Source organism: Oncorhynchus keta, chromosome 30, assembly GCF_023373465.1.
Source record: "Oncorhynchus keta strain PuntledgeMale-10-30-2019 chromosome 30, Oket_V2, whole genome shotgun sequence".
In the NCBI taxonomy this organism is placed as follows: Eukaryota; Metazoa; Chordata; class Actinopteri; order Salmoniformes; family Salmonidae; genus Oncorhynchus; species Oncorhynchus keta.
The window spans coordinates 20,840,699-20,854,457 of NC_068450.1; the positions used below are offsets into that span (position 1 = coordinate 20,840,699).

A 13,759-nucleotide genomic window follows, 5' to 3' on the forward strand; every position below is an offset into this window, starting at 1 on the left:
ACACAATATCTGCATTTTTCAGAGAGCATATGCTTCTTCGTTGCAAAGATTCATTTGTTGAAATGCATATCTTTAAAAGGTAATGTTTCATCTTTAGGGTAAACCTAACTAGTATTTAGAGGGTCATTATGTAAATGTCAGTAATTCAGAATATAAACCATTCAAGACCATTTAAATATCTGCAGTCTTTATTTCAACAAGACTAGGAATACACCTTTTCTTTTACAATTTAGCATCTATCTCATCTTGTTTTTCTCATAACATTTAGGAGATACTCAGAAGTAAAAACATGGATTGTTATGGCCTCTTTCAGAGACATCTAAAATGGCTGCTCATTTACATATTACTTTGTCACTCATATGAATCCCAAATGACACCCTATTCCCTATGTAGTGCACTATTTTGACCAGGGGAATAGTGTGTCCCAAACTCCTCAAAGATGACGCCATGCTGTTCTGGTGGGCCGAAGACCGATGGGGTGTGCCGTCATATAGAGTGGCTTGCAAAAGTATTCACACCCCTTGGCATTTTTCCTATTTTGTTGCCTTACAACCTAGAATTAAAATGTATTGTTGGGGGGGGGTTGTATCATTTGATTTACACAACATGCCAACCACTTTGAAGATGCAAAATATTTTTTATCGTGAAACGAACAAGAAATAAGACAAAAAAAACAAAACTAGAGTGTGCATAACTATTCACCCCCCCAAAGTCAATACTTTGTAGACCCACCTTTTGAAGCAATTACAGCTGAAAATCTCTTGGGGTATGTCTCTGTAAGCTTGGCACATCTAGCCACTGTGATTTTTGCCCATTATTCAAGGCAAAACTGCTCCAGCTCCTTCAAGTTGGATGGGTTCTGCTGGTGTACAGCAATCTTTAAGTCATACCACAGATTCTCAATTGGATTGAGGTCTGGGCTTTGACTAGGACATTCCAAGACATTTAAATGATTCCCCTTAAACCACTCGAGTATTGCTTTAGCAGTAGAATTAGGGTCACTGTCCTGCTGGAAGGTGAATCTTCATCCCAGTCTCAAATCTCTGGAAACAGGTTTCCCTCAAGAATTTCCGTGTATTTAGCACCATCCATCATTCCTTCAATTCTGACCAGTTTCCCAGTCCCCACCGATGAAAAACATACCCACGGCATGCCACCACCATGCTTCACTGTGGAGCTTTGCAGCTCCTTCAGGGTTATCTTTGGTCTCTTTGTTGCCTCTCTGATTCCTTGCCTGGTCCATGAGTTTTGGTGGACGGCCCTCTCTTGGGAGGTTTGTTATGGTGCCATATTCTTTACATTTTTAATAATGGATTTAATGGTGCGCTGTTCAAAGTTTCTTATATATTTTTTATAACCCAACCCTGTACTTCTCCACAACTTTGTCCCTAACCTGTTTGGCGATCTCCTTGGTCTTCATGGTGACGCTTGCACAGGTGGCGCTGCAGACTCTGGGGCATTTTGGGAACAAGTGTATATCTGAGATCATGTGACAGTTAAATAAAGTCCACCTGTGTGCAATCTAACTAATTATATGACTTCTGAAGGTAATTGGTTACACCAGAGCTTATTTACAGGCTTTGTAGCAAAGGGGGTGAATACATAAGCACCACTTTTCCATTTTTTATTTTATATAATCTTTTTTAAACAAGTTACTTTTTTCATTTCACTTCACCAATTTGGACTATTTTGTGTATGTATTACATGAAATCTAAATAAAAAAAAAACATTTAAATTACAGGTTGTAATGCAACAAAATAGGAAAAACGCCAAGGCAGATGAATACTTTTGCAAGGCACTGTATCCATCTCCTCAACTATCAGGCGGTGTCTGAAATGACACCCCATTCCCTACATAATGCACTTCTTTTGACCAGGGCTCACAGTGCACCTTTAAGAATAGGGTGCCATTACAGACACACCTGAGGTTGTTCCATGGATCATAAACAAGGAGAACCCCTATGGTACTATAAGCTAGACAAACACACCTGCTGCCGTGCCTACAGGAAGTTCTGCAGCCATGGCTCTCAAGCAGACATTTGCCATTACTGTCCCACATTTACCATTTGAGATTGAAAAAAATAATTTGATGACAGAAACATTATTAAAAGACTGCAAGTTGAGTGTGGAAGGGCAGTATAGATATTTCCTCTGCAAAGGCTGCATAGATGTTTTGGCTGCATGTCATCACAATGTCCTGTCCTCAATCCCCAAATGTCCTCGGGCATTCCTTCCAAGTCCTGGCGGCCGGCCAGGCGTAATCCTTGTGGGTTTAGTGCAGAAATGTGTCCAGCACCATGGGGGCACAAGAGGCACAAAAGGTATTGAGCGAACAGCCGTGTCCAGGCATCACCACCATACATAAGCCAATCACCTTAGAAGACTTGACAGACTGCAACATGAAAGTCTGTTTTTCTTTCTTAACAGAATTCAAATGTAAAATAGGAAATATGAAACCAATACCTTTGGTTAATTTGTAAAATTATGAATATCTTTTCATCTACACAATATATCAATACATTCTGAGTACTGTATTTTTTGAATGCATGTTTGTAAATGCTTTAAAATAAACATGCAATTAAATAATTTACTGTACAAAAGCAACTACTGGATAATGTGAGGTGAATCTTTTAGGTGATGTGAATTCAAACATATTGTGCTCGTCAGTTGTCCAATTCAAAACAAACTCAGGTACACCATTGTGTTTGGAGAGACAGAAAAGTACTTCTGCTGACAACGGATACAATTGATTGATTTGAGAATTCCCAGAAAACAACATTTTCATGACCATTAAGTAGTTACTAACGTACCAAGGTTTCATTTTCCATGCAAGAGAGAATATATCAACTTCAGTTGCAAACAGTTGAAATTATTGGATGCAAAGGGGGGACACGTCAGACAGATTAATGAAAGTAGAGGTAAATGTCTGTATGGGGTGCAAACAAGCACCCCAAAACAATCTGTGCACACAGACCACCAGCTCTTACAACTAACAATTCATTGTAGTACCTAATACATATCTTTATTACAAAACATGTGAACACTACCTCCACGTAAAACCCTGTGTTCCAATTTGATCATACGCAGTCTCCACGGTTCCCTAATCTCCAATTCACAGTCACTTGTATCTCGGTTTCTCTTTTCTGCTATATCTAAAAGTTGTTGAACATACAAGCCACTCCCTGCCAAGATCTCATTTCTTCATGTCAGACTGACTGTGCAGAGTCACTGCCCCAGGACACCCGTCAGCTCTGCCTTTATAGGGGGAATGCCAGGGAGAGAGAGCCCCTCCTGTCAAATCTCCAGCATTCCCTTGTAACCTATATCAAGACTACCCCCATACATCCAACAGCTAGTTTATAATGATGATGTTTCAGAGAACACATGCGGTATGATCTCAGTGGACTGGTTTAGAGTGTAGTTTAGGATGTGATGAATACAATCCTGGGTACACAGAAACCAAGAGAACCCCTCACCAGCTAGTTCCATCTCCTACCAAACAATCAGCCCTGTAACTCCTCTCAGTGTTTAACCACAGAGCAACCAGTCTCTTGTACTTTCAGCTGTGTGAGCCAGTCTGAAGCTTCAACATGTGACCACGATTTCCATTTCAATGTTTTCGTACACATTCATCCCTGACCAGCAGGACGATACGGACACTATTTTTTTTTAAAGAAAAGGAAGCACACTCATACAAACCAGAAACATTGGCAAACATTGTTCCTTAGTTGCGCTCTTGATAAGAGAACTGTATTTGTGAATAGAGAGCATATTGTTAAAATGAAAAGCACTCAGACACACACAATCCCGGGTTCCAATTGAGATGTCCTTAAGACACTAACACTCACTTGAACAACAACTAAAATGGTAGAACTGAAAACACTGGCAGTGATGTGGCGGTGGAGATCCTAGCTTCAAGGGGCTAATCAGTTAATCAGGACAAAATGCTAATTTAAAAAATAAAAAGTGAACATTTTGGAAGAAAATCGTATCGCTGTACACTTGATGTCCATTTTTATAAAAATTAAAAGTGAAGTTATTATAATATTAATAACTCCAGAGCCCCCAAAGATGGCGGGCAGACAAAGGTCCTGAAGGCAGTCTTTTTTAAAGTATCTGACAGTTTTTTCCCCCCCTTCTCTCTGGCGCTCTCTCCCTTTCCTTCCCTTCCCTTCCCTCGGCAGTTTTATCTCCAGTGGGGGGCGAGCAGGGCCAGGACAAGCGCACTGACTGCCAGTGCCATGCTCCCGTGTGCCACACGGACTCCGCCACTCGTGTCCTGGTGCACCACCTTGACTACGCGGGGGTTGATGGGGGTGGCCGTGGTGGAGAAGTAGATGTCCCGGTCCACCTCACAGGACGGAGAGTCACAGCCGCTGCCACTCTCCTCTCCTCCGCTACCGTCCTCATCTGGAACAGAGAGAGAAGGTTGGTGAAGGCCATGAACTCAGGACTAGAAACAGCATTCAAGGATGAAAAGAGGAGTGATCAAGTCTGTTGTAACATTTTGAAAGGTAACACAATTTGTGGTCCTCTAGCTCAGTTGGTAGAGTATGGCGCTTGCAATGCCAAGATAGTGGGTTTGACTTCCGGGACGACGTAAAAGCTTCACGCACGCATGACTAAGTCCCTTTGGATAAAAAAAGTGTCTAAATGTCATTGAAGGTTCCTTCTCTCACAGGGAGGCAGGCATTAGTCATCCAATGTTCATTCTCTCACAGGGAGGCATTAGTTATCCAAGGTTCATTCTCACACAGGGAGGCATTAGTCATCCAATGTTCATTCTCACACAGGGAGGCATTAGTCATCCAATGTTCATTCTCTCACAGGGAGGCATTAGTCATCCAATGTTCATTCTCACACAGGGAGGCATTAGTCATCCAATGTTCATTCTCACACAGGGAGGCATTAGTCATCCAATGTTCATTCTCACACAGGGAGGCATTAGTCATCCAATGTTCCTTCTCTCACAGGGAGGCATTAGTCATCCAATGTTCATTCTCACACAGGGAGGCATTAGTCATCCAATGTTCATTCTCACACAGGGAGGCATTAGTCATCCAATGTTCATTCTCACACAGGGAGGCATTAGTCATCCAATGTTCCTTCTCTCACAGGGAGGCATTAGTCATCCAATGTTCCTTCTCACACAGGGAGGCATTAGTCATCCAATGTTCATTCTCACACAGGGAGGCATTAGTCATCCAATGTTCCTTCTCTCACAGGGAGGCATTAGTCATCCAATGTTCATTCTCACACAGGGAGGCATTAGTCATCCAATGTTCCTTCTCACACAGGGAGGCATTAGTCATCCAATGTTCCTTCTCTCACAGGGAGGCATTAGTCATCCAATGTTCCTTCTCTCACAGGGAGGCATTAGTCATCCAATGTTCCTTCTCACACAGGGAGGCATTAGTCATCCAATGTTCCTTCTCACACAGGGAGGCATTAGTCATCCAATGTTCCTTCTCACACAGGGAGGCATTAGTCATCCAATGTTCCTTCTCTCACAGGGAGGCATTAGTCATCCAATGTTCATTCTCACACAGGGAGGCATTAGTCATCCAATGTTCATTCTCACACAGGGAGGCATTAGTCATCCAATGTTCATTCTCACACAGGGAGGCATTAGTCATCCAATGTTCATTCTCACACAGGGAGGCATTAGTCATCCAATGTTCCTTCTCACACAGGGAGGCATTAGTCATCCAATGTTCATTCTCACACAGGGAGGCATTAGTCATCCAATGTTCATTCTCACACAGGGAGGCATTAGTCATCCAATGTTCCTTCTCACACAGGGAGGCATTAGTCATCCAATGTTCCTTCTCACACAGGGAGGCATTAGTCATCCAATGTTCCTTCTCACACAGGGAGGCATTCGTAGGTCAACTGAATACATTATCTGGCCTAGATATTCTTCTCATCTATAGACAGGTGGGGTGTTTACCATCAAAACCACTGGGTGTACACTACGCAACTAGGAGGTAAAACAGACTGAGTGGGCTTACAATCAAAGGATTATTGCCAACTTGTGTAAGCTTAGTCTGCAAATATTTATTGAAAACATAAATACATTTGCCCAGTAAGCACCAACATAGTGTCTTAATAGGGCGTTGGGTCACCACGGGCCAGAACAGCTTCAATGCACCTCGCAATAGATTCTACAAGTGTCTGGAACTCTATTGGAGGAATGCGACACCATTCTTCCACAAGAAATTCCATCATTTGGTGTTTTGTTGATGGTGGTGGAAAACGCTGTCTCAGGCACCGCTCCAGAATCTCCCAGAAGTGTTGAATTGGGTTGATATGTGGTGATAGACAGCCATGGCATATGGTTTACATCACTGTTGATCAGTCTTCGTCACTGAAGCTCCTGCTCAACATGCCCCAACAATCACCCCTCTTTCAAAGTCACAGATCTCTCCATCCAGACATGGTAGCTAAAATTAATTGGCAATTGGGCCTGCCCAACATTTTTATACATGAACCTAAGCATAGTGGGATATTACTCCACACCAGTGCACCTGCTTTCAATATAATTTGAACCCTCGTTTACTCAAGTGTTTCCTTTATTTGATCATTTACCTGTACATTGTTAGTTAGCTAGCTTGGTAATTTTTGCCAAATTAGCATAGACGTGACAAGAGTCAAAACACGTCAACACAGCTTCTTGCTAGCTATCTGATCGTTCAAAAGACAACATAGCCTTTTACCTCAGTAGTGCATGCATTATTGTGGAGAGTTGTGGTTAACTTCTTATGGCTAGGGGCAGTATTGAGTAGCTTGGATGAATAAGGTGCCCAGAGGTACCCAGAGTAAACTGCCTGCTACTCAGTCCCAGTTGCTAATATATGCATATTATTATATGCATATTATTATTTGGATAGAAAACACTCTGAAGTTTCTAAAACTGTTTGAATGATGACGGAGTATAACAGAACTCATATGGCAGGCAAAAGCCTAAGAAAAAAATCCAACCAGGAAGTGAGAAATCTGAGGTTGTTCGTTTTTCAACTCATTCCCTATTGAAGATAGGAAGTGCAACATGACCAATATCCCACTAAGGCTCCCACTAGATGTCAACAGTCTTTAGAACCTTGTTTGATGCTTCTACTGGATAAGAGCGTCTGCTAAATGACTTAAATGTAAATGTAAGTGGGGGCAAATGAGTCAGAGGTCTGCCAGAATGCCTTGAGCTTGTGACGCTCTTTCATGTGAGAGCGAGCACTGTTCCATTGCTTTTCTACAGACAAAGAAATTCTCCAGTTGGAACATTGAGGATTTATGTTAAAAACACCCTAAAGATTGATTCTATACATCGTTTGACATGTTTCTACGGACTGTAACTGAACTTTGATATTTCGTCTGCTCCTAGTGAACACGCTTCGTGAGTATGGATTTGTTTACCAAACGCGCTAACAAAAGGCGCTATTTGGACATAAATGGACATTATCGAACAAAACAAACATTTATTGTGGAACTGGGATTCCTCTGAGTGCATTATGAAGATCAAAGGTAAGTGAATATTTATAATGTTATTTCTGACTTCTGTTGACTGCACAATATGGCGGATATGTTTTTCGCTTGTTTGGGCTCTGAGCGCCGTACTCAGATTATTGCATGGTTTGCTTTTTCCATAAAGCTTTTTTGAAATCTGACACAGTGGTTGCATTAAGGAGAAGTGTATCTAAAGTTATGTATAACACTTGTATTTATCAACATTTATGATGAGTATTTCTGTAAATTGATGTGGCTCTCTGCAAAATCACCAGATGTTTTTGGAACTACTGAACATAACGCGCCAATGTATACTGAGATTTTTGGATATATAAATACACTGCTCAAAAGAATAAAGGGAACACTAAAATAACACATCCTAGATCTGAATGAATTAAATATTCTTATGAACTACCTTTTTCTTTACTTAGTTGAATGTGCTGACAACAAAAATCACGCAAAAATTATCAATGGAAATCAAATTTATCAACCCATGGAGGTCTGGATTTGGAGTCAAACTCAAATTTAAAGTGGAATACAGGCTGATCCAACTTTGATGTAATGTCCTTAAAACAAGTCAGTAGTGTGTGTGGCCTCCACATGCCTGTATGAACTCCCTACATCGCCTGGGCATGCTCCTGAGGAGGTGGTGGATGGTCTCCTGAGGGATCTCCTCCCAGACCTGGACTAAAGCATCCGCCAACTCCTGGACAGTCTGTGGTGCAACGTGGCGTTGGTGGATGGAGCGAGACACGATGTCCCAGGTGTGCTCAATTGGATTCAGGTCTGGGGAACGGGCAGGCCAGTCCATAGCATCAATGTCTTCCTCTTGCAGGAACTGCTGACACACTCCAGCCACATGAGGTCTAGCATTGTCTTGCATTAGGAGAAACCTAGGGCCAACCGCGCCAGCACATGGTCTCACAAGGGGTCTGAGGATCTCATCTCGGTACCTAATGGCAGTCAGGCTTCCTCTGGCGAGCACATGGAGGGCTGTGCGGCCCCACAAAGAAATGCCACCCCACACCATGACTGACCCACCGCCACACCGGTCATGCTGGAGGATGTTGCAGGCAGTAGAACGTTCTCCACGGCGTCTCCAGACTCGGTCACGTCTGTCACATGTGCTCAGTGTGAACCTGCTTTCATCTGTGAAGAGCACAGGGCGCCAGTGGCGAATTTGTCAATCTGGCAAATGCCAAACGTCCTGCACGGTGTTGGGCTGTAAGCACAACCCCCACCTGTGGACGTCGGGCCCTCATGGAGTCGGTTTCTGACCGTTTGAGCAGACACATGCACATTTGTGGCCTGCTGGAGGTCATTTTGCAGGGCTCTGGCAGTGCTCCTCCTGCTCCTCCTTGCACAAAGGCGTAGGTAGCGGTCCTGCTGCTGGGTTGTTGCCCTCCTACGGCCTCCTCCACATCTTCTGGTGTACTGGCCTGTCTCCTGGTAGCGCCTCCATGCTCTGGACACTACGCTGACAGACACAGCAAACCTTCTTGCCACAGCTCGCATTGATGTGCCATCGTGGATGAGCTGCACTACCTGAGCCACTTGTGTGGGTTGTAGACTCCGTTTCATGCTACCACTAGAGTGAAAGCACCGCCAGCATTCAAAAGTGACCAAAACATCAGCCAGGGAGCATAGGAACTGAGAAGTGTTCTGTAGTCACCACCTGCAGAACCACTCCTTTATTGGGGATGTCTTGCTAATTGCCTATAATTTCCACCTGTTGTCTATTCCATTTGCACAACAGCATGTGAAATTTATTGTCAATCAGTGTTGCTTCCTAAGTGGACAGTTTGATTTGACAGAAGTGTGATTGACTTGGAGTTACATTGTGTTGTTTAAGTTTACCATTTATTTTTTTGAGCAGTGTATTAACTTTTTCTAACAAAACATACATGTATTGTGTAACATGAAGTCCTATGAGTGTCATCTGATGAAGATCAAAGGTTAATTATTAATTCGCTCTCCATTTCTGACTTTTGTGACTCCTCTCTTTGGCTGGAAAAATGGCTGTGTTTCTCTGTGACTTGGCTCTGACCTAACAATCGTTTGTGGTGCTTTCGCCGTAAAGCCTATTTGAAATCGGACACTGGTGGGATTAACAAGAAGTGTAACTTTAAAGTTGTGTGAAATACTTGTATGTTTGAGGAATTTTAATTATGGGATTTGTAGTTTTAATTTGGCCCCCTGCACTTTCACTGGCTGTTGTCATATCGATCCCGTTAGCGGGATCTCAGCCTTAAGAAGTTTTTAATAGGAATCAGTCAGTTAATCTGTTAGGGTTTACCATCCTTACCTTGGTCGCTGGAGATGTCGTTGCCGCTGTGGGCGGCCTTCAGCCAGCTAGTCATTTCCTTTAACACTGCGATCTGACTGCGAATCACCAGGTCTGGCTTTGTGATGTCCACTTCCACATCTGGGTTGGACACCTGATTGGCCAATCCGTTGCCCATAACAACAGACTCATACCTAGGGAAGAAGGGTGTGAGTGAATGGGGAGATCCTACAGGACACACTAATTCGTTTTGCAGCAACCTTACTTTATGCCTTTAGAGTGGCTCCATCCCTACATGCCCTAGTCAGAAGTAGTGCACTAAATAGGGAATATGGTCCCATTTTGGACGCACACAATGTTATTGGTGTCTGTGTCAAGGGAGTGACCTGAGAAAACCTGCCAAACAAACCTGCTCTTTGCTGTTCCATTCCAACAGTCATCCCCTGACGTGATCCTCTCTCCAACACACACAGTCTCTGGCAGCGTGGACCAGAACTTCTTAGCATGCTTCAGCTTCTTCTTCACATCTGTCGTCTGGGCAAACAGAGATGATCACACATTTATACTAAGTCCATTTGAAAGACTTTGGACTTCTGCTTCTCACATAAAAACTTGTTTTGATGTTGCTGGTTGGGCCCGATGTCTGACGAAGACTTACCAGTCTGTCCAGGCTGGTGCCAGCAGCTGTGGTGGGCCGTGCATCGGGGCTGTAGGGACGGAAGCGACCGGTGAATCCTGTCTCCTTGACTGAGCGACGGGACCGGAAGCCTTTACCTGGCTGAGGCTGACCACACCCCTGAAACACCTGGAGAGGTGGAGAGTAGAGTGAGCGGCATGTGCAGAGACAGACGGGTAGGGCAACCAGACAGACAAACAGGCGGGTGGGCAAGCGGGGTGGTCAACCAGATGGGCTACCGGACGAACGGGTGGGCTACAGGACGAACAGGTGGGCTGCCAGACAGAGACGGGAGGGCTGCCAGACAGAGAGACAGGGGAATGCAGAAATACGTCAGACAGGAAGTGACTCACCTTCTGTGACACCTGCATGCTGTTTTCTTGCATGTTCATGATGGCCTCAGAGATCTTGACGTCAATGGGATCCATGACAGACTCGAAGTTGAAGGGCCCCTCCAACCTCTCAGCCAGACTCAACATGGCATCTGAGAATAAGACAACTCAGTCACAATGAAAACAACCACACCCCAAGTAAATACTTCTGGGAATTAAATAAGCACTATAATCTTTGAGGCCTAGATTATTTCGGCCATTTTCACTATGGGGCGATTTGGCCTGTTTCTACCAGCAGGGGGAAGCACACAGCAGTGTCAGTGTTTTGAGCCTAAGAGGACTTAACAAGGCCCAGTAAAGCTGCCACACAGAGAGGGGATAGCAGGCACCAGAGGCACCCCAGTGGGGGACCGCGTGGCAGAAGACTAACACAGCATAGTGAGCTGTTCCTTGTTGGATATGGAAGCCCTTACCCAGGAAGTTGTTCCACTCGGTGTCGAGATCAGCCTGGTTGGCCAGACAGCCACGCATCACATTAAGACAGAAGTTCTGACAAGGCTTGAGGGCAATCTGGCCAGAACAGTAGGGACAGTACATCATCTTCATGGCTGCCCGCACACAGCTAGGGGACGCATTGACCTGAGGGAGGAGGAAAGAGGGAGTAAGGAGTTTGTACTCCTATGCATTGGTCACTAAGTTAAACGAGGTGAATGAACTGATCCTTATCTTAAACCAACAGGCAGGACACTAAGACTATATACACAAGATATCAAATTATCACTCAAATCACACAATGTGATTTATAGTGAAAGTCCAATGTGCAGTATCTTATCATTAATGAGTCCCTTCCAAAACTGCCATAAATCGCTATGTCCTCTCTTCACACACACATATCAACAAAACAGTACCATTATGAAATCTTCAACTCTCATTCAGACAGTGTCCCAAATGCCATCTGCTTTCCACAGAGGTTAGAAAACACAGGAGGGTGAGGAAGAAATGTTCACCTGAACTCCCCACACCTGGTCAAACATTACAGGTTGTTATTCTGGGAACCAGATATGGGAATGTTTGTCTATTTAGGTGTTTAAACCAGCTGTTCAGTGCATGAGAACACTGGACCAAGGCTACAGATAACCACAGCCAGACCAGACCAAATCGCTCTACACAGGAGGCTTTAAGGGCACTTCATGCAACTTCTCAACATCCTCCCTGGTTCCTTCGTGACACAACCAACATATCCCATCACAGAGACACTATAATGCAACTAATACACAGGGCCTTCAGAGAGTCATCATACGTATTACACATTCTGTTGATTAAATGGATAACCGATTTTTCCTCTCACCCATCTACACACTATATACCATAATGACAAAGTGAAACATTTTAGACAATTTAGCCAATTTATTGAAAATGAAATGCGGAAATCTAAGTATCACACCCAATTCAATACTTTGTAGAAGCACCTTTGGCAGGGATTACACCTGTGAGTCTTTCTAGGTAAGACTAAGAGCTTTGCACACATGGATTATACCATTTTTGTACAACATTTGTAAATTACCATTTCAAATTCTTCCAGCTCTGTCAAGTTGGTTGTTGATCATTGCTACACAACCATTTTCAATTCTTGCCATAGATTTTGAAGCCAATATGTCAAAACTGTAACTAGCCAGGAACATTCCATGTCATCTTGGTAAGCAACTCCTGTGTATATATGGCCTTGTATTTTAGGTTATTGTCCTGCTGAAAGGTGAATTCATCTCCAGTGTCTGTTGGAAAGCAGACAATCAAGTTTCCCGATAGGAGTTTTTCCTGTGCTTTGCGCCATTCGGTTTCTTTATATCCTAAAAGAAACTCCCTAGTACTTGCCGATTACAAGCATACCCATAACATGATGTAGCCACCACTATGCTTGAAAATATGAAACATGGTACTGAGTGATGTGTTGGATTTTCCCCAAACGCTTTGTATTCAGGACAGAAAGTTCCTTTCTTCGCCCAGTTTTACTTTAGTGCCTTATTGTAAACAGGATAATGGGGTATTGTGTGTAGATCAGTGATACAACATCTCAATGCAATGCATTTTAAATTCCGGCTGTAACCACAACATTTTGAAAAAGTAAAGGGGTGTGAATACTTTCTGAAAGCACTGTATATGTAATACTACACATTAACATCCCTCTTACCATGGAAACCTTGTTGACCACGTCAGGCATGAGCGCCAGGCCGCGGGTAAAGGTGCGTGCCGCCACGAAGGCCCGTGTCAGCTGGAGGCGGAGCTTGCGTGGCACGTCGCCAAACGGTTTTAGCTGCTCGGTGTGGCGGCTGACGCACTCCATGTAGGCGTCGCTGAACTCGTACTGGACGTTGACCAATCGGAACATCCTCTCCAGGAGGTCTTCCCAGAAGTCAGACAGCATGGAGTCCAAGTTGACTGCCCCGCTGCCCGACACATAGTAGCGCTTCAGCTCCTGGAAGAAGTGCTTGAATAGCTCAGCGTTCTGCACATACATCTTGCCGTATGTGCGCACGAACATGTCGTTGAGCGAGCGCTCCGCGTTGTCCAGTAACTCGCGGAAGAACTCTGCAGACAGGAAAGAGAGGATGTAAGTATGACAATAGCGCATACCTAAGACTTTGAATATCAACATCACACAGTTTTGTAATGATAGGCTATATTTGTGAACCTAATGGAATATTAACAGACGTTATTATGAGGTGATATGATATTGAAGAAATGTCGTTTGTGACATTCTCAGCGTGATAGATAATGGCTTTGTAAATCTTCCAGAACATGTGCCTGGGAAGGGGGTGCAGATTTTAATCAACCCTCATCTTAATACCATATTTACTCTGACAGAGGTTGAAACTATGTATTCTATTTATATCTGTGCATCTAAAAACAAACATACAGTTGAAGTAGGAAGCTTACATACACCTTAGCCAATTACATTTAAACTCAGTTT

The 13,759-nt window shown here is 43.7% G+C and overlaps 1 protein-coding gene across 1 annotated transcript in view; it reads right to left on the reverse strand.

Annotated features, from left to right (window-relative positions):
• Positions 1–1,610: 1,610 nt before the first annotated feature.
• Positions 1,611–13,759, reverse strand: part of gpc4 (glypican 4) — a 63,723-nt gene continuing 51,574 nt past the window's right edge. The window contains exons 3-9 of the mRNA XM_052486886.1: positions 12,980–13,377; positions 11,265–11,430; positions 10,813–10,943; positions 10,442–10,588; positions 10,193–10,317; positions 9,805–9,977; positions 1,611–4,409 (exon numbers count right to left, since the gene is read on the reverse strand). Coding sequence (XP_052342846.1) covers positions 4,186–4,409; positions 9,805–9,977; positions 10,193–10,317; positions 10,442–10,588; positions 10,813–10,943; positions 11,265–11,430; positions 12,980–13,377 — 1,364 coding nt within the window. The 3' untranslated portion in view covers positions 1,611–4,185. The remainder of the gene's footprint in view (positions 4,410–9,804; positions 9,978–10,192; positions 10,318–10,441; positions 10,589–10,812; positions 10,944–11,264; positions 11,431–12,979; positions 13,378–13,759) is intronic.